This window comes from Sinocyclocheilus anshuiensis, unplaced genomic scaffold (genome assembly GCF_001515605.1).
Source record: "Sinocyclocheilus anshuiensis isolate Anshui unplaced genomic scaffold, SAMN03320099.WGS_v1.1 scaffold55, whole genome shotgun sequence".
NCBI lineage: Eukaryota > Metazoa > Chordata > Actinopteri > Cypriniformes > Cyprinidae > Sinocyclocheilus > Sinocyclocheilus anshuiensis.
In genome coordinates, this window is record NW_015549647.1 from 3,478,564 (window position 1) to 3,503,668 (window position 25,105).

At 36.2% G+C, this 25,105-nt stretch overlaps 3 protein-coding genes across 4 annotated transcripts in view; 2 read left to right on the forward strand and 1 right to left on the reverse strand.

Annotated features, from left to right (window-relative positions):
* The window catches only part of tmem198ab (transmembrane protein 198ab), a 29,340-nt gene extending 25,253 nt beyond the window's left edge, over positions 1 to 4,087 (forward strand). For both annotated transcript variants that reach the window (XM_016449324.1, XM_016449326.1), the window contains one exon: positions 2,049 to 4,087. In XM_016449324.1, the coding sequence (XP_016304810.1) occupies positions 2,049 to 2,204 (156 nt within the window). In that variant the 3' untranslated portion in view covers positions 2,205 to 4,087. The remainder of the gene's footprint in view (positions 1 to 2,048) is intronic.
* Positions 3,924 to 15,191, reverse strand: LOC107660100 (desmin-like). The gene is made up of 9 exons (XM_016449323.1): positions 14,547 to 15,191; positions 12,961 to 13,021; positions 12,750 to 12,845; positions 8,153 to 8,314; positions 6,448 to 6,573; positions 6,136 to 6,356; positions 5,983 to 6,026; positions 4,742 to 4,830; positions 3,924 to 4,225 (listed from the first exon to the last, which is right to left on the reverse strand). The coding sequence occupies exons 1-9, from the start codon at positions 15,125 to 15,127 to the stop codon at positions 4,184 to 4,186; spliced, it is 1,422 nt and encodes a 473-aa protein (XP_016304809.1). The 5' UTR covers positions 15,128 to 15,191; the 3' UTR covers positions 3,924 to 4,183.
* A 5,355-nt stretch (positions 15,192 to 20,546) lies between these two features.
* The window catches only part of LOC107660141 (uncharacterized), an 11,418-nt gene continuing 6,859 nt past the window's right edge, over positions 20,547 to 25,105 (forward strand). The window contains exon 1 of the mRNA XM_016449375.1: positions 20,547 to 20,870. Coding sequence (XP_016304861.1) covers positions 20,753 to 20,870 — 118 coding nt within the window. The 5' untranslated portion in view covers positions 20,547 to 20,752. The remainder of the gene's footprint in view (positions 20,871 to 25,105) is intronic.

The following is a 25,105-nucleotide window of genomic DNA, read 5'->3' on the forward strand; positions in this document are numbered from 1 at the left end:
GAGCTGATCCGTGCTGGTTGCTGAGGAAATATATCAACTTCGCGCTGTGGATCGCCGGATTGGCTTTCACCGTGGACGAAGCGGAGTCCAGCCCGGGGTCGTCACATGTGGTTGCCGCAAGCCCTCCGGCCGCGCCGTTCTCTAATCCACCACCTCTGCTCACTCTAGACCTCCGGCCGTTCCTCACTCTAGCCCCCGGCCTCTGCTCACTCTAGGCCACCGTGTGTGACGCTGTGTTTCGTTGTGAAAGCAAAACTACTTTGTTTGGCCTTCCAAAAATGGACACGACTAGAAATCAGTGGTTAAGTTGTATTTGCAACACTGTTCCAGAACACTTCAACCCAAATATTCAGATGTGTGCAGCACATTTTATGGAGGACTGTTTCCTGATCCTGGTAGAGTAGACTACAATGCCGGCTGTTCTGACTCACGGACTGTAAGTACGTTTTTTTATATTTAAAGCGAGTTTTTTGGGCAGTGTAGAGTAGGGCTTGTTGTTTGTCATTTCTCCGATCACAAATGCAGACATGGTTTTATGTTTACGCAGCGCGATGCAACGCAGCGCGTAAAAAGACAGTATAAGTCATTATAATCCATAATTATGTCCCCACTGGATGCAACGAATGCCTCGTTTATAATGGGTTTTCATGTTTTTGAATCATCGCTCCGGCCTGACAGGGCATCATCACAATATGGTAAGGGGCGTAACATTTCCGTCACACGCTTGAGGTATTCGGCCAATCATAATGCACTGGATAGCTGGCCAATCACAGCACACCTTGCTTTTCAGACAGATGAGCTTTGTAAAAATCAGCGCATTTCAGAAAGGCGGGGCATAGAAGAGAAACAATAATGTACAGTATGTGGAAAATAATGTGTTTTTTGAACCTTAAACCGCATAAACACATTTCATTACACCAAATACACAAAATAATGTTCTTTTTAGCAACATCATATGACCCCTTTAAAATGCACACTGTCGTCTATGGAAGCAGAAAATTAATCTGACATAATAATAATAATAATAATAATAACAATAAACCCCTTCGAAATTAAATTGATGACATTTTATTCATGCTAGAAACACATTGTGTATGTATTGTACCAGTCAAAAGTTTGGAATAATTAAAAAAAAAATGTTTATGTGTTTGAAAGAAGTCCTTAAGCTCACCAAGGCTGCATTTATTTGATTAAAAAAAGTACAGAAAAAAACAGTAATTTTGAGAAATATTATTACAATTTAAAATAACTGTTTTCTCTTTTAATATACAGTATATAGAACATGTAATATTCCTGTTATGGCAAAGCTGAATAAATTACTCCAGTCTTCAGCATCACATGATTGTTCAGAAATCATTCCAATATGCTAATTTGGTGCTCAAGAAACCTTTCTTATTATTATCAATGTTGAAAACCGTGACACACTACCATAAAAAAGTACTTTCATTCAGCATGAACTGAAATTGATCAAAAGTGACAGTAAATACATTTATTTTATTAAAAAAAAATTGTTGATAAATTTACCTACCTGGTCGACAGACTCTGATTCTATGCATTGCAATGTAAGCTAACATGATTTTAAACTTGCGTGTGAAAGTTAAAAATTGCTGTAAATTGAAAACATTGAAAATTTGTGACAGAAATGAACTTCAGTACCTGCCATTGAATTCTGTTGTTCTGAAATGAAGCAATTCATAATTACTGTAGTCTAACCGTAACTTTAAAGGGGTCATATGATGCAATTTCAATTTTTCCTTTCTCTTTGGAGTGTTACAAGCTATTGGTGCATAAAGAAGATCTGTAAAGTTGCAAAGACTAAAGTCTCAAATCCAAAGAGATATTCAATAATGTTCTTTTTAGCAGCATCATATGACCCCTTTAACCATGAAATTTTGTGAAACATTTTGTTCTACAAAGCTGGAAAAACTTGTCACATGACAACATCTGAAAGACACACATTTACTTACAAAAGTAACTTTAGTCTTCTTTTTTAATAATGTAGTAATATTTTGGTTTTTGTTCTATTTATGTGTTTTTCTCTCTGGCAGAGCTACATCCAGAGTTTTCGGGACAGACAGGTGGATGGACGTGCTTATCCTGTGGGTGGGCTGGTGGCTGCGGGTCACACAAGTGTGGACATGGACTATGACTGTGGATCCAGGGTCCCTCTCACTTCTGGGGTCGGACCACATGTTCGGGTCTGACCACACTCACTTCTTGACAAAAACACATACACACACTCTCAAATCCGGTGCTGACCTGACCCTGGGTCCCGCACACACAGAGGCTTGGGTCTCCTCACCATTCAGAACCGAACAATGAAAGCACTTCTAACTATAATACTGGACGCATCATTCCGAGACCATGGTTGTATTAAAGAGCTGCTTTAACACACTCAATTACACTAACACACTTTACCTGAACATGTGCCTGAGACGTGGCATTCTGTTCACCTAATACTAAAACCATCATGAGGTGGTCAAAAAAAAAAGTAATCTGGGCACCATTCTGTCAAATTATTTTCTAAAAACGTCTGTGGTGAATTAGCATGTTGCCCATTCATGAATGTTTCACGATATTGCATTTCTGTTTGTGACAAATTGATCAGTTGGTGCTGAATCTTGTCTTTGTACTACAACGCTGACTGCCATTTTGAAGTCAGCCATTCCTCCTCGCATAGTAAAGTCTGTGGATTCCACCAGTCCGTGTCTGTACTGTGAGATCCTGCATTCCAGCCCAGGACTGTACCAAATACCGTCGAGCAGGGGTGCCTTCGAGACACCACTAAAAAACTCTCTCAGGAGAATCTAACTCCTTAGCCTTGTTTCAGAAAGGCTGTAGGGCAAAGAGCCATATTACTGCTGACCAGAGCCACCTGGTCCACTCTGGGATGCAGAGCTGAATGCCTGAACGAGGACAAGATGGAGGAAAAGAGCGAAGATGATACTCAGGGACAGCGTGAATGTTTTGGAATATTGGGGAAAGATCTATAAAGTTCATGGACAAAGAATGATGATGCAAAAACTGTAGATTTTTCCCCTCGGATGCGAGCGCAACGGATGTCACCATGAGCGTTCAGTTACTGCTGTGTATAAACCTAGTTTGCAAGTGAACATATAGGGTGTCCAGGAGGACATGATGGTTGAGGAGCAAACATCCTTCTTAAAAGACCCCCACAATCCTTTGGGGCAAACTGCATGGCATAAACACCCCCATTTTCCTTTCCACAATGCGTTTTCAGGCCCATCTTCATACAGACAATAGAAATGAGCAGTTTCTGCCATGGTGTCTCTTTCTTTTTTTTTCTTTTCTTTTTTTTTTTATTCTGCAAAGCAGAACATTCTATGCTATGTACATAAAATTTACATTTAGTATATCCATTTTAACATGGTCTCTCATATTTATTAGATATTGGTTTATTTCTAATTAATTGTTTTTCAAGGGATTCCGAGTCCCAACAAGTGAATGGATGGTGGTATTTATTAGGTTGTTTGTTTGTTCAGTTTTACATGCCTAGTCATGTTTTCTTTATAACTAACCGTCTGATAACAGAGTGTAGTCTTAAAGACAAAAAGTCTTAATGCAATGAAACCTTTGACAATCTGACATCAACCTTTTTTTTGTTTGTTTTTTTGGACACTGTACAACAGCATGTGTTTGTATGGGCCTGGTTATTATGGTAAACTTTGTGAATTCACTGTGTCTCTTGTGATCATTCATCTCTCTGTTTCTGTCTGGGCATATTTATACTCGTGTATAGGTGAACAGATGCACACAGAAACACAAACACACAGAGAAAACATTATGGAATGTGTTGGCTTCGGTATCTTTAGTTTATTTCTTTTTTTCTTATGCTTGGCATCATCCTTACAATTTTCTCTCTGCCTCTGTTCTCTCAATTTAATGCACTCCCCTCTTTTTCCTTCCTTTACTATTTCTGTCCTTTTACCTTACATCTACCTCACATTCTTCCAAACTGACATATATAACTGGACTAAAAATGCTTAAAAATACATATTTTAAAAGAATGTGATCACTCTCTTCTCCCACTCATGCAGATGTGCTCATATCACTTTTAGGATGTGTGGAAAAACAAAAGAAAAGTACAGAGTATGAAAAAATGTCCTAACGGTTTTATTTTCATCTTGGTTTGATTCTTTGGTTGCCGCTCCTTTTCTGAGGTTTACATGATGTCCTTCTGGTGTTGTGTAGATTCACTCAGCACCTGTAGGGGGCAGTAGACATTTAATTTCAAAGACGGACTTCATCACCTCTTTCTGTCGCAAGTCAATTTGTGAGGAAATCACTCCTGCAAGGATTTTTTTTTTTTTTTTTTCATTTTTTTTATTGATTTATCTTATTTAAATACTGTAATAAAATATATTTAAGTTTTACTTAAGTAGTTTAACCACAACTTTTTACTGCACCAAAAATTAAAAGGGTTAGTTCACCCAAAAATGAAAATTCTGACATTAATTACACACCCTCATGTCGTTTCAAACTCAGATTCCATCAAAAATATCTTAATTTGTGTTCCAAAGATGAACGGAGGTCTTACGGGTTTGAAACGACATGAGGGTGAGTAATTAATGACAGAATTTTCATTTTTGGGTGAACTATCCCTTTAACCTAATATTGCAAAGGATATTGAGGTTGAGGTTATATGAACGAATGAATGAAGAAGAGCACACTTGGATGAACTGAAATTTTGTGTGTGTGTGTGTGTGTGCGCATATCACACCTCCCCATCACGCGTCTCAATGGTCTTGATCAGGACGGTTTTCTTTGAGTGCATTTCAGATGTTCTCTGTTGGTGCTCTGGACTTGTCTCTGTTGAAAATTATGTTTAATAATAATAATAATAAAACACACACACACACACACATATATATATATTACAAATCAAACGTTTGGGGTTAGTAGGACTTTTTTAATGTTCTTGAAAGAAGTCTAATGCTCACCAAGGCTGCATTTATTTGATAAAAAATATAGCGAAAAGATTAATATTGAGAAATATCGATGTTGCAATTATGAATAACTGCTTCCTAATTTTATAATGTAATTTGTATGCAATAATAATATTCCTGTGATGGCAAAGCTGAATTTTCAGCAGCCATTACTCCAGTCTTCAGTGTCATATGATCCTTCAGAAGCCATTCTAATGTGCTGATTTGCTGCTCCATAAACATTTTAGTAACACTTTACAATAAGGTTCTATATTAGTAAACATAGTTCATGCATTAACTAACATTAACTAAGAATGTGCAGTTCATTTGTTACATTATTTATTCATCTTTTTAAATGTTAATAAAAATACAATGTTATCTCAGGTCCATTAAGTAATATTAACAGATACAACTTTTGATTTTAATAATGTATTAGTAAATGTTGAAATTAACAACAACTAATAAATGCTTTATGAGTATTTTTAACTGTTAGTTAATGTTAACAAAAAGAATCTTATTGTAAAGTGTTACCAGCATTACATATTATCTATGTTGAAACTAGTTGTAACTGCTTAATATTTTTGTGGAAACCTTACATTTTTCAGGATTTTTCAGGATTCTTTGATTAATAGTGTTCAAAAGAACAGCATTTATTTGATGTAGAAGCCATATAGTGTCATTTTGATCAATTTAATGCATAAAATAAAAGTTTATATAAAAGTTTTAATTTCTTACCTTTTCAAATAAATAAATATTACCAAACCAAAATATTTAAAAATATAATATAAATTATAATACCTGTATTAAACTTTAATTTAAATCACAGTTCAACTCATGTTTTGTTATAATAATAATGTTTTTTTAAAATATATATATATATATATATATATATATATATATACACACACACACACACACAAGACGTCACGAAATGCATGAATCTGTACAGTTAGTCAGGTACAACGCCTGCCAGTGACCTCTGAGGAAACACATCTACATCATTTCTAGTATAACTATCACAAGGTTTCCATCTTACCTCTAAAGCTTATAGTGGAATATGACTGCATGGGCATCACAATCCTTTAACATGAGAGAGGAAGAAAGATAAAAAGTAACAAAAAGCCATCAGAATAAGCAGAAAGTAGGAGTATGTTAAAAACAACAAAGATCTGTTTCATTTCCTTTGTACCTGCTCTCCTCTCCTTCTAGCAGCTTCCTGTAGGTGGCGATCTCCACATCCAGGGCCATCTTAATATTGAGCAGGTCCTGATATTCTCGCAGGTGACGTGCCATCTCGTCCTTCATGTTAGCAATCTCTGCCTCCAGCCTGGCGATGGTGTCCTGGAAACCACCAGCTTCACGACCGTGGCGATCCTCCATATCTCTCATTTGCCTCATGAGAGACTCGTTCTACAGAGTGAGAGACGAAGAGATGAATGCCATATGGAGAAAGACGAAGAACATGTATATCCATCACATCGGACAGAACAGATAAACATACGGTGCCCTTGAGGGAGTCGATCTCACAGGTGTAGGACTGGATCTGGTGTCTGTACTCCATGGTATCCAGCTTGGCTTGTTTGAGAGCCTCGTTGTTCTTGCTCACTGCCTGGTTAAGGTCTGACACCTGATGGTGAAAATGGAACGATCAAAGATCAGCAGATTTTCCTTTTTGTGTCTCACTTAGCTCAGTAGTCCCTGTTGAAAAAAACAGCATATGCTGGTTAGGTATGTTTTGAAGCATGGCTGCTGGTTTGAGCTGGTTTAAGCTGGTCAGTTGGAGCAGTTGGGGGTTCGATGCCTTGCTCAAGGGTCTCACCTCAGTCGTGGTATTGAAGGTGCAGACAGCGCTGTGCATTCACTCCCCGCACCTACAATCCCTGCTTGTACCGAGACTTGAACCCGCGACTTTTGGGTTACAAATTTGATTCTAACCATTAGGCTACGACTGCCCTATATGATCACCAAATCTTGGATTCAATTTTGAAGTCAGCTTGTTTTCTTTCGGTTAGTTTTAGAGTGAAAAAAGCATTATTTGTGGATTATTTTTGCAATGTTCACTCAAAATCTGAGTGAATTAGCTCAGGTCAGTGAAGCCTATGATCAATTAAAAAAAAGAAATAAAAAACCTGTTTTAATTGAAAGAAAACAAGTTGATTAAAAGAATGAATCCAAGATTTGGCAATTAAATAGCATAATTAGAAATGTATAAGCAATTGTTTTAGACAGGTCATTTTTGCTTGGGAACACCACAAGTTTAATAAGGTGGGGAAAATGTATAAGAAATACCCCCCCACCCCCAAAAAAAGGGGTTAGTTGTTATACCCTGTGTGAGCAAAGTCACTGAGTTTTAGTTCAATGCAATAACATTAACTAGCATTTTCAGGAAAAAGGAAATCCTCTCCGGGTCAAACTGATCGGAACACAACATGAGGGTTAAAAAAAGTAGTTAGCTACACTACAAGTTTATAACTTAAAAGTAGCTACAAGTTACTAAAAAGTTGGGGTAAAACTTTTAAGGACTGGCACAGAAGGCCCCAAGTAGCATGTTGTTACTAGTGTTATTTTTTTTATTTAGGATTTATTGTAATTCATGGGGTTATTCAATAATTCCATGAGATAGACAGCTTCACTTTTCAATAAAACCTATAGGCTAATTGAGAGAAATAATTTGATTTGAATTTATAGTGTTACTATTATGACATATCTTAAGTTAAAATATGGGCAGTTACATATGTCAACATTGCAACATATTCATATTCCTCTATATAAGTCATAGAATAAATTTACCTTTCAGATTAATCTTTTATTGGGATTCTGCTTTGTCTGTCAACAGTTACTAAAAATGTAACTAAATTGTCAAAGCACAGTTGTAAATAAGAGTTGATTTAGTATTTTATATTAATGACACTTTAAAATATATATAATATTAATAAAAATATCAAAAGTCATTTACACGTTCTGTAACAGTTTACCCTAGGCAGTGGGCCAACTTATCTGAGTAGTGGGGTAAGATTGTTTATTTAAATAATTTTACATTTTGTTCTATGAAAACTAATTCAGCAAATGTTTCTTTTTATTTCCCTTAATAACACTATTTATATCCCTTACATGTAAATGCACATTGTTCTTAAGGGTAGACTGGTTGAGGTCTGATACCTGATGGATAAAATCAGCACGTTCTTCTTTCATTTCTTCTGTCTCACCTTTGACTTGTACCAATCCTCAGCCTCTGCAATGTTCTTTGCAGCGATGCCCTCATACTGAGCACGGATGTCCCTCAGGGCAGCAGTCAGGTCCGGTTTGGACATGTCCATCTGGATTTGGACTTGAGTCTCTTGCATTTGGGCCTGCAGCTCACGGATTTCCTACACACAGAGAAAGAAAACGTTTGTGTGTATGTGTTTGTGCTTGTTTTAATAAAGCAGCATGACATTGCTGATAGGACTAGTGGCAGGACTAATCTCAACAGAGGTCTGTGATGCTGTTTTAAAGTAGCTGTGTAATCTCCAGGAACAGATGCAGCTCTATAAAAGAGCTCTGAGATACACTCAGCTCAGCAGTGTTAGGGAAGCTACTTTGAAACTCTAACTTTCAAAGCTTTAAGCTACTTGTAATTGAAAACTACAGTGAAGCTACTTCTTTTGGGGGGGGAACTACACTACACGCTACTAATACGTTGCTAACTACAATGTAGCTAGACCGAAGTTCTTTATGGAGAGTACTTTAAATATAAAACGAATAAACTGTAAAATTGTTCCCACTTTATATTACGTGTCTTTAACTACTATATACTACTATGTAAAAAGAATTGTGTGGTACTGTGTATTTACTGTGTTCAAAACTATTTTGCTGCTATTGAGGTGGAATACAAGTAAGGTTAGGAATTGTAATTACATTAATGTATTTTTTAAACGTAAGTACAATGTAAAAACATGTATGTACATAATAAAAAAGGAGAGGGTCTGAATTACGGTGACAACATTAAACAAGAATAGGTAAATTTATATGAAATACTAAAAAGTAAACTTCATTTTACTTCATTTTAAAAATAATTACTTTTACTTAGTAATGCATTTTATTTATGCATTAAACTGAGCAAATGTGACATTAAAGACATTTCTGATGTCACAAAAGATTTCTATTTCAAATAAACTCTTTTGAACTTTATATTTCAAAGAATCCTGAAAAAAAAAAAGATCACAATTTCCAATAAAATTAATAAGAAGGGTCATGTGATTCAGAAGACTGGAGTAATGGCTGCTAACAATTAATCCATCAAAGAAATAAAATACATTTTAAAATATATTAAAATAGAAAACAGAATTTTTCAAACTGTAATAGTACTTCACAATGTGCTATTTATTAAAATATTTCCTGAATTTTTTGATTAAATAAATGCATCCTTGGTAAGCATAAAAGACTATCAAAAACATTTAAAAAAAGTACCTAACCCAAACTGAATTTGAATTTGAACGGTAGTATAACTGAGTCTTAAGTATTGTGACAAATAGCAGAATTTAACTAAATATTGCATTACAAAAAAGTTTTAAATGTCATACAGGGTCCTAAGTAAAGAGACTCAAATTAATTATTGAATCAGTGAATCATTTAACCTTTTTCCTGAAGAGATTAATTTGCACGAGCTGTCTAACACACTGGTAAATACGAGATGAAGTTGCATTTCTTCTCATGCGTATCGCGTGGCTTTTCAGTTTCGGTTTGCTAAGTAGTAAGGCATGGCCTAAGCCAGGTAAAGTACTTATTTACTGTGTTTGCAAGCACTTGTTAGAAGAAACAGTCGAGCAACAGAAGAGGACAGCAGCTTGTAATGTGTTTTCCTAACAATCTGCGCACTGTCCCTATGTCTCTAATACTTTACTCTCTATTCCAATTGGTCTCTGGAACTGCTGTAAACAAAGCAGACTTTATTTAATCCATTACTACTTATGCAAGTCACAACCTCATGAGTCACAACCCAACTGAGACTTGGATCAAACCTGAGGACTGCCACTCCTGCAGCCCTCTCCACTAATTTTACTTTTTTCCACACCCCTCGCTCGATTGGAAGGGGTGGAGGTACTGGTCTGCTTATCTCAAATGAATGGAAATTTGATCTTTTACCATCTCTTACTGGCAACAGTTCATCTGAATCACACGCAATTACTATTACCCACCCTGTTAAAATCCACTATGTACTTGTTTATCGTCTCCCAGGTCAACTGGGTAACTTCTTGGAGGAGTTGGATGTGTTACTCTCAAACTTAGAAAACCCCCAAGCTGCTGACTTCAACACTCTGCTTGCCTCATTTGACCTCAAGTGAGTGTCTACTATGGCTTCTCACAAATCAGGTAACCAATTATCTACACACCTTAATGACCTTATCTATACATGCTACTGCTCCACTGACACCACTTTAGTTACTCAGTTGCACACCTCAGACAACTTCCTCATCACTATTAACCTCAAACTGACTCCCGACACAACACACACTCCTCTGCAGGTAACCTTTTGGCGTAACCTACGCTCACTCTCTCCCTCTCGCCTATCCTCATGTACATTGCTCTAGTCTCAGGGATGCTAGTGGTGCAAATCAAAAAACTACTGACCTTAGTGTGTATCAGTCACTCCTCTCTTCCTTCTCTGCAAATGTCTCCCCTGCTAAAACAACAAACTACCACAACAAAATTAACTATTGTTCTGACTCTCGCACGCTTTTCAAAACCTCCTCCTCAGGCTCGGGTAACCCTACTGCTCAAGAAACCCTCTCTAAATCCAGCACTTTTAGAAAACTACAGACCGGTATCCCTTCTTCCATTCATTGCAAAGACACTTGAGCGATGTATTCAACCAACTCTCTATGTTTCTCACAGTACAAACTTCTGATCAGCAATCTGGCTTCAAAAGTGGCCACTCAACTGAGACTGCCCTGCTCTCCATTACTGAAGCCCTGGGACTGGCAAGAGCAGCTTCCAAATCCTCAGTACTCATCTTCCCTTCTTCCATTCATTGCAAAGACACTTGTGCAAGTTGTGTTCAACCAACTTTCTATGTTTCTTGCACAGAACAACCTCCTGGACAACAACCAATCTGGCTTCAAAAGCGGCCACTCAACTGAGACCTGCTCTTGGTTACTGAAGCCTGGCAACAGCAGCTTCCAAATCCTCAGTACTCATCTTGCTGGATCTGTCTGTTGCTTTTGACACAGTTAACCACCAGATCCTCCTATCCTCCCTCATGAAGATGGGCATCTCAGGAACAGCACTCCAGTGGTTCAAGTCTTACCTCTCAGGTAGGTCCTTCAGGGTGTCTTGGAAGGGTGAGGTTTCTAAGTCACAACTTCTTGATACTGGAGTTCCTCAGGGCTCAGTGCTTGGACCGCATCTCTTCTCCATCTACATGTCATCATTAGGATCTGTCATTCAGAAACATGGCTTTTCCTATCACTGCCATGCTGATGATACTCAACTCGACTTCTCATTCCAACCAGATGATCCGATGGTAGCTGTTCACACTGCAGCCTGTCTGACAGACATTTCTGGCTGGATGAAGGACCATCACCTTCAATTCAACCTTGCTAAGACAGAACTGCTCGTGGTCTCAGCCAACCCAGTACTTCATCATAACTTCTTTATACAGCTAGGTTTTTCAACCATAACTCCTTCCAGGACAGTCAGGAACCTTGGAGTTGTGACTGATGATCAGTTAAGCTTCACAGATCATATTGCTACAACGGCCCGGTCCTCCAGATTTGCCTTATACAACATGAGGAAGATTAGACCCTTCCTATCAGAGGAGGCCACACAACTCCTTGTCCAAGCTCTTGTTCTCTCTAGACTGGACTATTGTAATGCTCTCTGGGCGGGCCTTCCGGTACTATCAAGCTATTGTACTATTGTACTATCAAGCCTCTGCAACTGATCCAGAATGCATCAGCGAGAGTGGTCTTCAACGAGCTGAAGAAAGCCCACGCTACACCTCTCTTTACCAGTTTGCACTGGCTGCCAATAGCTGCTTGCATTAAATTCAAGGTACTGATGTTTGCCTGCAAGACAACCACTGGCTCTTCACCAATATACCTAAACTCCCTAATTCAGAATTATGCGCCCTCCAGAAGCTTGCATTCTACAAGTGAACGATGCCTTGTGGAGGCACAAAATCACTCTTACGGACCTTTGCCTGGACTGTTCCCAGCTGGTGGAATGACTTGCCAATTCAACATCTCAGTTTGAGCAGCTGAGTCTTTAGCCATTTTCAAAAAACCTCTAAAGACTTTTTCATCAGCACCTGACCAATTAATACTAGCACTTACCTATTCTATTCTATTTTTTATTTATTAAACAAATTGCTACATGTACTGTGCTAAACTAACTGAGACTTGTCACATCACTTTTATACTGTTGCTCTCTTGTTTGTCAGATTTTTTCTATATTGTTCTCCTCATTTGTAAGTGCTTTGGATAAAAGTGTCTGCTAAATTATTAAATCTAAATGTAAATGTAAATGTAAATGTGATTCACTAAAATGAACTGAAAGTTCAGTTCTAAATATTAAAATGAATCATTTTGATTTTGTATGAGACAGATGACCATCTGACTCACTGATTGTCTCATGAATCAGCCGTTGCAATACTACAAATAAATCAGTGAATCATTTTTTGTCTGAAGAAGGTGATTAATATCAGAGTTTGTATGAGGCAGAAGACAAACACGTTACATTTTAAGTTGGCTTGGCTGTAGGCTGTGTTTTAGAACATTTTATCGGCACAGACAATAACAATGAAACATCCTTAAATGTGCTGACCTCTTCATGGATCTTCTTCAGGAAGGCGATCTCTTCCTGGAGAGTCTCTATACGTCTTTCCAGATCCAGGCGGGCCAAAGTGGCAGCATCCACGTCCTAAGAGTGGATGTAATACCAAAATAAAACTATGCAACATTTTATTATCCATTACTAATTAGAAAATAAAACAAATGGAAATCAAGAGAGGGGGTTTGTGTTTTAGGGGACTCACCGCTCTGAAAGCGGCCAGATTATTCTCTGCCTCTTCCCTCAGTGCAATCTCCTCCTGAAGCCTGGTGAGAAGAAGAGGGAGAATGGGAGAAGGGAGTCATGTATCTCATATTTATTACAGCCAGCCTATTTCATTTCCTTTTATAGACTGAATGTTTACAGCAACCTCACACAAAGCTTTTCCCGCTGGAAGATGGAGTGGGGCCAGCACTTTTAGGCTAACTAACTCCTGAATAGGAAGTAAAGCTAGGATATTGTAAACAACATACTTGAAAGGACAATAGCTTCCTTTATAAAGGCAGTTTCCTTAAGCCTTTAATAAACTCTCTAGGCCTGATATAGCATTTTATTTGGCTTATGATTAATTGGTAGACCAGATGAAGTCATGTTTAATAATTTCTTAGCTTGGTCACTACAGAGACAGGCAATTTGAAACTGTTTTCAACATTAAAAAAAGAACACATTAGAGCTCTCTAGTGACCCTGAAACACCTGTGCCCAGCGGTCTCTCAGTGGTCTATCAAACCGACTATATAAATTATCTTATTTTCCAACTGCTTTTGTTTGTCCATATTTTAAGAAGACTGTCATCTTAACTCCTTCAACAGTTACATATATTCTATAAAAAAATTTACATTTTCCAGACTGTAGAGATACTTCATAAAATAAAGTACCGGTACATGCTTTTAATATAGCAGAACCTTTACTCATTCAATAAAGAAATTGCTTTAAATATAAACCGATATTTTCAATACGTGAAACAAATTTCATTTTAACTGGTCACTTTTCTCTCTTCCATTTGTTAAATAGTTCACAAGAATAACCAGTGCTCCTGTTGCTGTGAAATTGACACGTTGTGTTATGTGTGAATGCGATGTTTGCATTTCTCTCAGATTGTGTTATATTCGCTGTCTTGGGCAGCAGAGCGTGTGTGAGATGTTTGCTATGGGGAGAGATCATGTTCGTTACCTTGTTGGCTCTGAATGACTCTGGATTGTTATGCAATGTACTGTGTGTTTCTAAATATGAAACTCAAGAGTGGGTTGACAGCTTCAGTACCACAAAGAATACATGAATAAAATTTGCATGTATTTTTGAATGATCAAATAACATCTGTTTACAAGTGTACTCCTTTAAGCCCCTTTTTCTTTTGTACCATGCTAAAAATAAAAGGTTTCAGCAAGCTGGTTTGCTGGCCTGGCTAAGATGGTCTTCAGCTGATCTTTTTGGACTCCCGGTCTGGCCAAAACTCTTAAATATAAAGGTTCTTTATTGGCATTGATGGTTCCACGAAGTGGAAAATGGTTCTGTAGATTATTAAAATGTTCTTCACACTAAGAAAACATGTTAACATAAACTGTTAACTGAAAGGTTCTTCTGTGGCATCATTGCAAAAAATCCTTTTTGAACCTTTATTTTTAAGAGTGAAGCTGGAGTTTAGCTGAGCAGCCAACTGATTTCTTGCTGCCTGACCACCTGAAAAGACCCATCTAAAGCAAGCCAGACCAGCCCGACTGGACTGTTAAACCAACTTAGGCTGATTTAAGATGTTTCTTCCAGTATGGTATTCATGCTTCATGCATCTCACCTGAGTTTCAGTTTCTGCAGGTCATCTGCCAAGTTATCCCGCTCCACCTCCACACGTGATCTCTGACTGGTGACCACTTCGGTCTCTCTTCTCAGCTCCCTCATCTCATCCTCATAAAGGTCAGCAATCCGTGTTGGCTCCCGCCCCCTCAAGCGCTCCACCTCAATCACCATTGCCTGGTTCTGCTGCTCCAGCATGCGAACCTTCTCAATGTAGTTGGCGAAGCGGTCATTTAGGTGCTGAAGCTCAGCTTTCTCATTGGTGCGTGTTTGGAGAAACTCCTGGTTGAGTGCGTCGGCCAGGCTGAAGTCTAGCGTCTCACCCATCCCACCATAGGAACGGTTATAGCCCGCAGACAAGTTGGGCATACTGTAGGAGGAGGCTCGATAACTGGAGAATCCAGGAGAGGAAGTGGAGGCCTTGGTGACCTCGTAGACTCTGGAGTTGATCCGAGAGCTGCCAGACCCCCCGGTGGAGGCTCGGCCGAACATTGCACGGGACATTGGTGGCGTCAGGTAGCCGGGACCACCAAACATTCGACGGTATGATGAAGAGGATGAGGAAGAGGCATAGTGGCTCATGTTGGAGCACAAGAAGGACAGACCAGATGAATACAAACACCCTTCGGAGAGGACAGAGACAGAATGAGCGCATGGCATGCTCATCTGTGGCTATTTGTAGGCTTCTGGCCCCTCCCTTCCCAACTACCCCAAACTACTTCAGCCCATTTTCTCTATGCCGTACCATCTTCTCCATCCTAACCCTAACAAATCATTTCCCCCATTCTATCTCTTTCACTTACTGTTCAGCTGTCCCAACTCTTGGCACAAGAATACTGAGCTGATTAACTATAAACTGAGAGAGAGCTCCGACTATGCCCCTCATCACAGTGGTGAACTCATCATAGAAAATTAGCTGACTCTCTGCTGGCCAGACCAGCAAGCTTGGGAAATGAAACGTATGATTTTTTTTTATGACAAGTAAGATTTTTTTATTCCTTTTTCTAACTAAAGGGATAGTCCCCCCCAAAATGAAAATGGTGTCATAATTTACACACTCTCATGTAATTCCAAACCTTTTGGACTTTTGACTTTCTCAAAAAAAAAACCACAATGTCAAATGTTGTTTTAGACCCCACCCTCTTTAATTGTATATGCCAGGTTTATGAAGTTAACTAAAAACTAAACTAAAACAAAAATCATAAAAATTCCTTTACTTGAAATAAAAGAACTTAAATTTAGATAAAAAAAAAAAAAAACATTTATTACTTATTGTATTTCAGTTAGTTGCCAACATTTCTAATTTTCATTTAGTTTAACTTGATGCACTACAATAACTTAAAATAAAACTGAAATAAAAAAAAATATACATATAAAAAAACTAGACATATTTGAAAAGGGGAAAAAAAAACTCATACAAATGACAAAAACACACAACAAAATTGCTAAGACTGTGACTAAAATTAAAATGAAAACTGAAAAAAAAAATCCAAATAAAAACTAATTTAAAATAATAATACAAACTATAATAGCATCTCAATGATACTAAAATAACACTGGTATGGGCAAGAACGTATCAAACGGGATCTTTTTGAAATATGTGATCCTGGACCACAAAACCAGTCTTAAGTCGCTGGGGTATATTTGTAGCAATAGCCAAAAATACATTGTATGGGTCAAAATTACCGATTTTTCTTTTATGCCAAAAATCATTAGGATATTAAGTAAAGATCATGTTCCATGAAGATATTTTGTAAATTTCCTACCGTAAATATATCAAAAATGTATTATCATTAGTAATATGCATTGCTAAGGACTTCATTTGGATAACTTTAAAGGCGATTTTCTCAATATTTTGATTTTTTTTTGCACCCTCAGATTCCAGATGTTCAAATAGTTGTATCTCGGGCAAATATTGTCCTATCCTAATAAACCATACATCAGTGGAAAGCATTTCGGATGATGTATAAATATAAATTGTAAAAAAAAAAAATCGACCCTTATGACTGGTTTTGTGGTCCAGGGTCACCTATGTTCTTTTTGCAGAAAATCAGGATTGGAAAGACATGAAGGTGAGGGTAATGACGACAGAATTTTCCTTTTAGGTTGAACTATTCCATTTTACATTCCATTTATTGATCAGAAAAAAGCATTCACATTGAAATTCCATAAATTACCACACTGATGTCACTGCATCGCTCTGCCATTTGTAAATGTCCTGATAACAGCTTAAGAAAATGTCACATTCTAATATTGTTATTGCAGCACCTAAAGCTGGTAAACATATGAGCACAGACTGAGCAGAAGGTTTATCCAAGCTGCCTTAAAAAGGAAAGGCATGAACAGTAGAGGAGAAGATGCACGACTGTGTACCTTCTCTGGAAACAGCGGGGGAGATGGGGAGATGATCCTCTCCTCCTGCATTGGTAAACTCATTGCGTCATTATTGACAATGGCATTTGCCATGTGTCTATTGAAGGAGAGCAGATTTAAGATGTTAATACACCTCTGAATATAATATAATATAATATAATATAATATAATATAATATAATATAATATAATATAATATAATATAATATAATATAATATAATATAATATAATATAATATAATATAATATAATATAATATAATATAATATAATATAATATAATATAATATAATATAATATAATATAATATAATATAATATAATATAATATAATATAATATAATATAATATAATAATAAAAGTACGTTTCCCACTGGAAGACGTCTTTGAAACTCAAAAGTCAGAGTTCATTTGATTTAGAGACATGGTGGAGTTTGTTTAAAGTTGCAAATAATGCTATAAACCAGGGGTCTTTGACATTTATCAGGCCAAGGACTCTCTTTAGTGGACAAGATGGAGAGCACGGATTCCCTGTTACATACTGTATAAAACTCAATGTTGCATATAAATCCTTGCCTAAAATCGCATCTAGTACCATATTACTGTATTTATATTATTCTTACATTGCAAAGTCATTAAAATATTTATATACTTATAATTAATATAGTTTAGTTTTATTTAACACATTTTACTGTGGGAGGGACAATTAAACATTCTGAATTTTACCTTAACTTGGTTGACGTTAAAGGAATCGTTTACCCAAAAATCAAAATTTACTCACCCTCAGGCTATCCAAGATGCAAATATTATTTGGAGATATTTACCATTACATTACTTGCTCACTAATGGATCCTCTGCAGTGAATGGGTGCTGTCAGAATGAGAGTTCAAATAGTTGATAAAACATCACAATAATCCACAAGTAACCGACAGGACGCCAGTCCTAACGTCTATTTCTCTCCTGATTCAGACAAGATTTTTCACTACAGAAAGCAATTATGGATAGAGGACTCATTTTAGCCAGAAGCTACGGTTTGAAGTTAATACATCTTAATAATTGATTTGTTCATTGCAAACATACAGCTTTTTACTTCTCAAGATGTTAATTGATGGACTGGAGATGTGTGGATTACTTGTGGATTATTGTAATGTTTTTATCAGCTGTTTGGACTCTCATTCTGGCAGCACCCATTCACTGCAGAGAATCCACTGGTGAACAAGTGATGTAATTCTAAATGTTTCCAAATCGGTTTTGATCAAGAAACACACTCTACATCTTGGATTGCCTGAGGTGAGTAAATTTTAATTTTTGGTTGAACTATTCCTTTATTTTGGGGTAAACTTAATATTGCAATTTCTCTCCTGTATTTTCCTTATTTCACATTTAATATTTTGAAATAAAACTATTAGCATAGTTGTAGACTCCTGCTGAAAACTCCTGATTCAGACCTGCAGCATAGGAGAAATAATCTAAGATGTACATGTAATGACAAACCTATATGTTTCTGCAGATGATCATAATGCTGAAAAGCGGAGATCAAGGCCTGTTTTCATATACGATCTCTAATATTGTAAAGTGCGCATTTCAGATCTTTTGTAAGCTGATCAAATAAGGCATATAATTGTTACAAGCCTCTGGTGGCTCTCCATGGTTCTTCTCAAACCTATTTATAGACAGTGTAAGAGGACTGGAATTCCATAATTGCAAAAGCTTCTCTGGAAGCCTTCAGCTGACAGGAGAGAGAGACCACAGGTGACAGAGGATGTAAACATATCTTCTTTTCTTCTACTCTCCCACTCTCCTGTTTATTCGCCTTTTCTCCCATCCTCTTATATCTCTTTCAGCTCTATATAAGGTGTACAAGCCTCTGAGCTCAGCAAGTGATACTGAGAATGTTTGCTTTGATAAAATAATGAAGATAAGTGTTGTATTTAAAGGCGCTTTCAGCAATGGTTTTCTCCTTTAAATAGTGTGACACAAAAACCACGTGAACAGGGCATTTCTATTGCATGATGCTACAATCGCGCCTCTAGGTGTCAGTAAAGTCCAAGATGACTGATTTGTATATTTACTCTTTTTAATTTGTTAGCTGAATAAACACAAAATAAATGATGGCCAAAATCTATGAAATTATTATAAACTCAGAGGAGAGGTGTCTTTAAATCCATAGCAACAGACAAAGTTTCTGTTTTCTTTGAAACTGCTTTAATTAGAGTGTGACCTTTCACTATCAGGTGTTTATTATTATTCACATAGAAGCGGTGACATTCCACTTTTGTTCTGTGACTGAATAAAAATGTGCTGTGGCCAAAACCACGTCGCACCCGAAAAGTTCAGGGACATACAGCACATTGCTGTTCAATATCAATATCAATAGGCCTATCAAATAATCAGATATGAGCTTGAAATCTAGCAATTCATGCATTCGATCAAATATTTTCTTTGTTCCTTATTTAGAATGTTATAAGACAAATATGGAAATGATATGAAAATGTATATGAATATGCTATATGTTAATGAAGTTTTGTGAATTATCAGTGTAACTTCCTGCTCCAGGGCTGTGTGTGCTGCTCTTGTGTTGGGAAGTGGGTGGAGGTGGGGGAATCATGTTTCTAAATATTGTAGCCTATGCAACCCGGCAACAGTACACAGACATAGGCATACACACCTAACTATGTAAGTGCAGTTATTTTGTTCATGTACTCATCTCAGGACATTAAAATTATTTTATTTTATTTGTGGTTATTATATTTTGAGTGAAAGCGTTTCCTTGCGTTTCCATGGTTTACTTTCCCATAGCTGAATTATATTATATTATATTATATTATATTATAACCTACTATATTATATTATATTATATTATATTATATTATAACCTTTTAAAGTTCTTCTTCTTTCTAGCCCTAAAAGTGTCTGGGGGTCAGTCAGAGACCATAAATCAAAGAGACTCCAAACTTGGAAGGATGATCCCAAACGGCAGACAGACACACATCAGTCTGACACTAGGTGGCGCTATAAAAGGGCTATTTACGTTTTAGATAACTCTGGAACCGTAAGGGCTAGAAACAACATTCCTTTCAGTCCTTCAGTCAAACCCTACAAAACAAATATCTCTAATTTCATTCAAGTCAATTTTTCCACCATTTTAAATGTTCTAAAAAAATCAAAATTTTCCAACTCCTCCTAGGCGAGACCCTATTTTTTAAAAAAGTTAACATAATAATTTATGTGTCAGTTTTTTTGAAGGTAAAAGTCAATTCTGGTGCATTGCCTATTTTAACTAATGGACTTATTGTATATGTGCTGCATGCAAGGTCCAAATTTAAAGGGGTCATATGATGCGATTTCAATTTTTCCTTTCTCTTTGGAGTGTTACAAGCTCTTAGTGCATAAAAGTATACTTAAAAGTATACTTTTATATACTAGAAAGTGGGCAAATTTAGTCCCAAGGAGTATTGAAATAGTACACTTACAAGTATACTACTAGGACACTGATATTTGTATACTTACTACATAAAGTATACTTAAAAATATACTTGAACTTTACTTAAGTATACTTACTAAAATAAACTTGAAGTATACTACTTTTTGGTAAGGGTAAGCAACGCACGCAAGGCATTATGGGATTTTAGGACACGGAAGCTGCATAGAGACGGGACAGTAGCCAGACATCAGAGAGAGTTTCTATTATTGTTCAAATAAAACACGCAGGAATGGTGAACTCTTGCTGTGTTATCAACTGCAAAAAAACGTTCTCAGGACCGGCGTGGAAAACGCATTTTAAATGGAGTGCGATTTTTCAGCTTTCCAGCTTGGAAGCATCACCTTGGAACTCAGATGTCTGAGTTAACAAAGAGGCGTCGCATGGCATGGGTATCAGCCGTAAGACGCAAAGACATCACCTTCGACAACATTTCCCGACATATGTTTGTGTGTTCACGGCATTTTCTCTCAGGTAAGCTATAATCAAAACACATCTAACTGTTATGTGGTTGCCGCTTTCTTTTGCAAAACTTTATTTTCTTTTGCAAAACTTTATTATTTTGCATATATATGTGGCATTATATTGACTCCATATACACAGCTAACTTTGCACAACTGCATAGATTCACACACTACCGGTGTTGTGTTATATTCAGTTCCTGTGAAAAACTGTTCCAGTGGGTGGAGTTTACGTGATTATTCATTAGTTCCCCTAGTGTGGGCGTGTCTTTGAGACAACGCGCAAACGAATGGAACTGAAAATATTAGTGCACGCTCCTCAAATCGCTACGTGTTTAATAGATTATTTCGAAAAGGTAATGAAGTAGGCCTATCAATGTTTAGCATTAAAGCATTAACTGCAACAATGTCAAAACAGCATAGTTATTATAAATCGTCTAAGCTGTTTTGCCTGATTGATTACAGCAAAACAAACAATAATCGAATAATTTATGCTAACCGTGTTTAGCTTTTATATATTTTATTTGTGGGGGTTTAATTCATGTATTTATTTATTTGAATAGATTAGCCTACCTAGTTGTCATTGGTGGCTAGTACTGCAGTGTGTATACAACAATGCCTGAAACAAACCTCTACAAATGTATCTGTGGCCTAATAAAATTAACATAAACTATAGACGGGAGTGAGTATCCTGTGTCATTCATAAACTCTTGTTTATTTTGTATATAGCCATTGTTTCTGTTACCTACATAAGCTACATGCCTGAGAAAATTTTTCTTGTAGTTAAAATGTTAATATTGTAATCATTATAATTTGTAATTGCTTATATAATACAGATAAAAACCTTAAAGCATTATTCTGATGGCACAGTCTTCTTGGACATCAAGAAGGAGGACACCTCTAGGTCAGCAGCTACTTCAAGAATATTATTTTTAAATTTGGATAAGAAATTATACATATGTCATCATCAATAGTGTCATAATATGGCTTTGATTTGTTTTTGTGATGTTTCCACATATATTCATCATCATGTAAAGCCGTTGTCTTTTTTCAGACTGGATGTGGAGCTTAAGTCACTGTCTGGTACCTGATCATTGTGTGAACTGAACATACATGGCGGCTGTTTTCATTGAGTGTCAAGGCCCTGTTTTAATAATTATCTCAGACACCAGACACTCACTTCATTTTGCATTGCTTCATTCCACATACACATACTTTCACACAACTTCCCTTGTCTTTTCAATTTGAGTTATATTCATAAATCAATTACTTCATTACTTGTCATAGTAACATTTAATGAATGTAACTAATATTTATATACTCTACGTTTTGAGTAGCATTTTTAAATAAGCAGTCAAAATAAAACACTTACTAAAAACGATAACATGTTATTTGTTAACCTGCATGTCGTGTTAAAATTAACCCATGCATATCAGAGAACTGACCAAATGAAAGTGTGAAACTTACTGAAATATTAACTTTATATTAATCTCAGAAGATATTAATCTTAGGAGGAGACAGGAGAACAGAGTTTGGCTGACAAAAACATTTGGGTTTCATTGTTGTAAAATGTGATAAACACTTTTGAATAAGATTTTGAAATGTTAAACAGATTTTCAAATTTTAAACATGATTCCCATGTATGCCTGCACTATCATGTTACACTTTTTTCTGCACTGGAAGCTCCTGTCGCCAAGTCAAATTCCTTGTGTGTGTAAACATACTTGGTAATAAAGCTCTTTCTGACTTCTTACTGACTTCTGAACACAACACTATGGATCATAATATTTTGGATGTTTTCACACACCATTTTTAAACATATGACATGAAAGAGGTTGTTTTTCAGTGCAACATATGGACAAAAAGCAGACACAATGTATGATTATATATGATATTAATTATTATAATATTTATTATTAGTAGTTCTTTCTCAGATTCTCTAATTTGTTAAGCAATGCTCTGTATTTGACTGTTCACTAAATACAATTAAGGAAAACATGACATGCTTGTGTAGGTCCATTTTAAAGGGACAGTTCTTTCAAAAATAAAAATGAACTCATGTTGTTTCAAGGTTGTATGACTCTTTCTTCTGTAGAAGACTTTGAAAAATGTGTCAATGTTCACACTGGTTTCAAACAGGTGAGTAAATGATGACAGAGTTTTCATTTTTGGGTGGACATATACCTTTAATATATTATAATCTATTAGTACTTGGAGATTGGTGATTCCCAAACAGGTGTATGTGGAAATTTTTTAAACTTAAAATAGAAGAAAATATGTAACAGATAGAAGTAAATGTGCATTTACTTGTGTGACTTTAATTATAATTTACATGATACATGATATCCAATATATGAAAAAAATTAATATTTGTAGTTTGGTGTTGATAAAGATACTGATAGGGCTGTGGAGGCTGGGAAATACTGGCTATTAAAAATAAAAAAGAAGATGACGATGAAAGAAAGAATGACACAGGATACTCACTCCTGGCTATAGTTTATATTCATTTTATTAGGCCACAGATACATTTGTAGGTTTGTTTCAGGCATTGTTGTATACACACTAGTCACCAATGACAACTAGGTAGGCTAATCTATTCAAATAAATAAAATTAAAGCCCCACAATTGAAATATATAAAAGCTTAAACACACACAAAAAAAAAGCTTTCTGATAGCCCAGGTTAGCATAAGTTATTCGATTATTGTTTGTTTTGCTGTAATCAGGCAAAATAGCTTAGACGATTTATCATATTATTACACAAACTATGCTGTTTTGACATTGTTGCAGTTAATGCTTTAATGCTAAACATTGATAGGCCTACTTCATTACCTTTTCGAAATAATCTATTAAACACGTAGCGATTTGAGGAGCGTGCACTAATATTTTCAGTTCCATTCGTTTGCGCGTTGTCTCAAAGACACGCCCACACTAGGGGAACTAATGAATAATCACGTAAACTCCACCCACTGGAACGGTTTTTCACAGGAACTGAATATAACACAACGTTCAAATGTTCACAATTTTTAATGGTTCCGGAAGAATCATTGTGCTCACCAAGGCTGTGTTTATTTGCATTTATTTATTACTGTCTAAAACAGTAAAATAGTAATATTGTGAAATATTATTGTAGTTTAAAATAACTGTTTGCCGTTTCACTATACAATTTATTCCTGTGATGGCAAAGCTGAATTTTCTGCAGCCATTAACTTACTGAAGTCTTCAGTGTCACAAGTAGTGGTGGAAAGAGTACTAAGAAATTGTACTTAAGTAAAAGTATTGCTACTTAAGGAATCATTTACTTGAGTACAAGTAAAAGTACTGAAAAATAATATGACTCAAGTAAGAGTAAAAAATTAGTTTGCTGAAAAACTACTCAAGTTACTGTGTTACAAATTACTTTAGTATTATTTTTCTATTTTTACCCCAAAATGAGACGATGTGAGCATTATGTAGCAGGGTTAACCCTAACCCTAACACTCATGTACTTTAATGTCTGTTTCACAAGTGAGACCCAGGAAATCCCTTATGGACAAATGCATCAGATATCACTACAGCTGAATAACATGCAGATAGAGACGCTTTGACTGATGAAACGTGGAAGACAATAAACACCCAATTGCAATGCATCGCTAATTGACATAGCTTGTATCACAGTATATATATGTATATATATATTATAGCATATTTTATAAAAAAAAAAAATTCTTTCTCGTTCTGTGATAAGAAGCAACATGGAACCACAGAAGCTAACTGTTTCAAACACGACTGATGTTATATAGTGATTTTGGAGCAAAACATGATATTAGTCTCATACATTATCATGTTTGACATTATGTTAAGCAAACATACTACCTATCCCTGTTGCCAGGAGCAACTGTTTTATAACTAATTTTGAAAAGTACATTCACATAAGATTATGTGGTTGTTTTTAAGAAGGGCAAAAGCAAAGAAGGGTAAGTGAAGGTTTAAAAGAAAAGAAAGGGTTTAAAACAGTGTGAATAGAAAGGTGCCAGTAAAAAAATAATGTGGGGTGTGGGCAAGGTTGGGCATCGTTTGAATTTGAATGATTTTGATTCTTGTCAATTCCTAATTTCGATTCCTATAAGGTAATAAAATAATAATAAATAAATAATAAAAAATCTTAGATATCATCATATTGCAAAATATTTCCTTGTTAGCTGAATACTATGAATGAAAATCAACAGGCTAAAGAACACTTACACAAGGATGTGTGTGCAGCAGAGAAA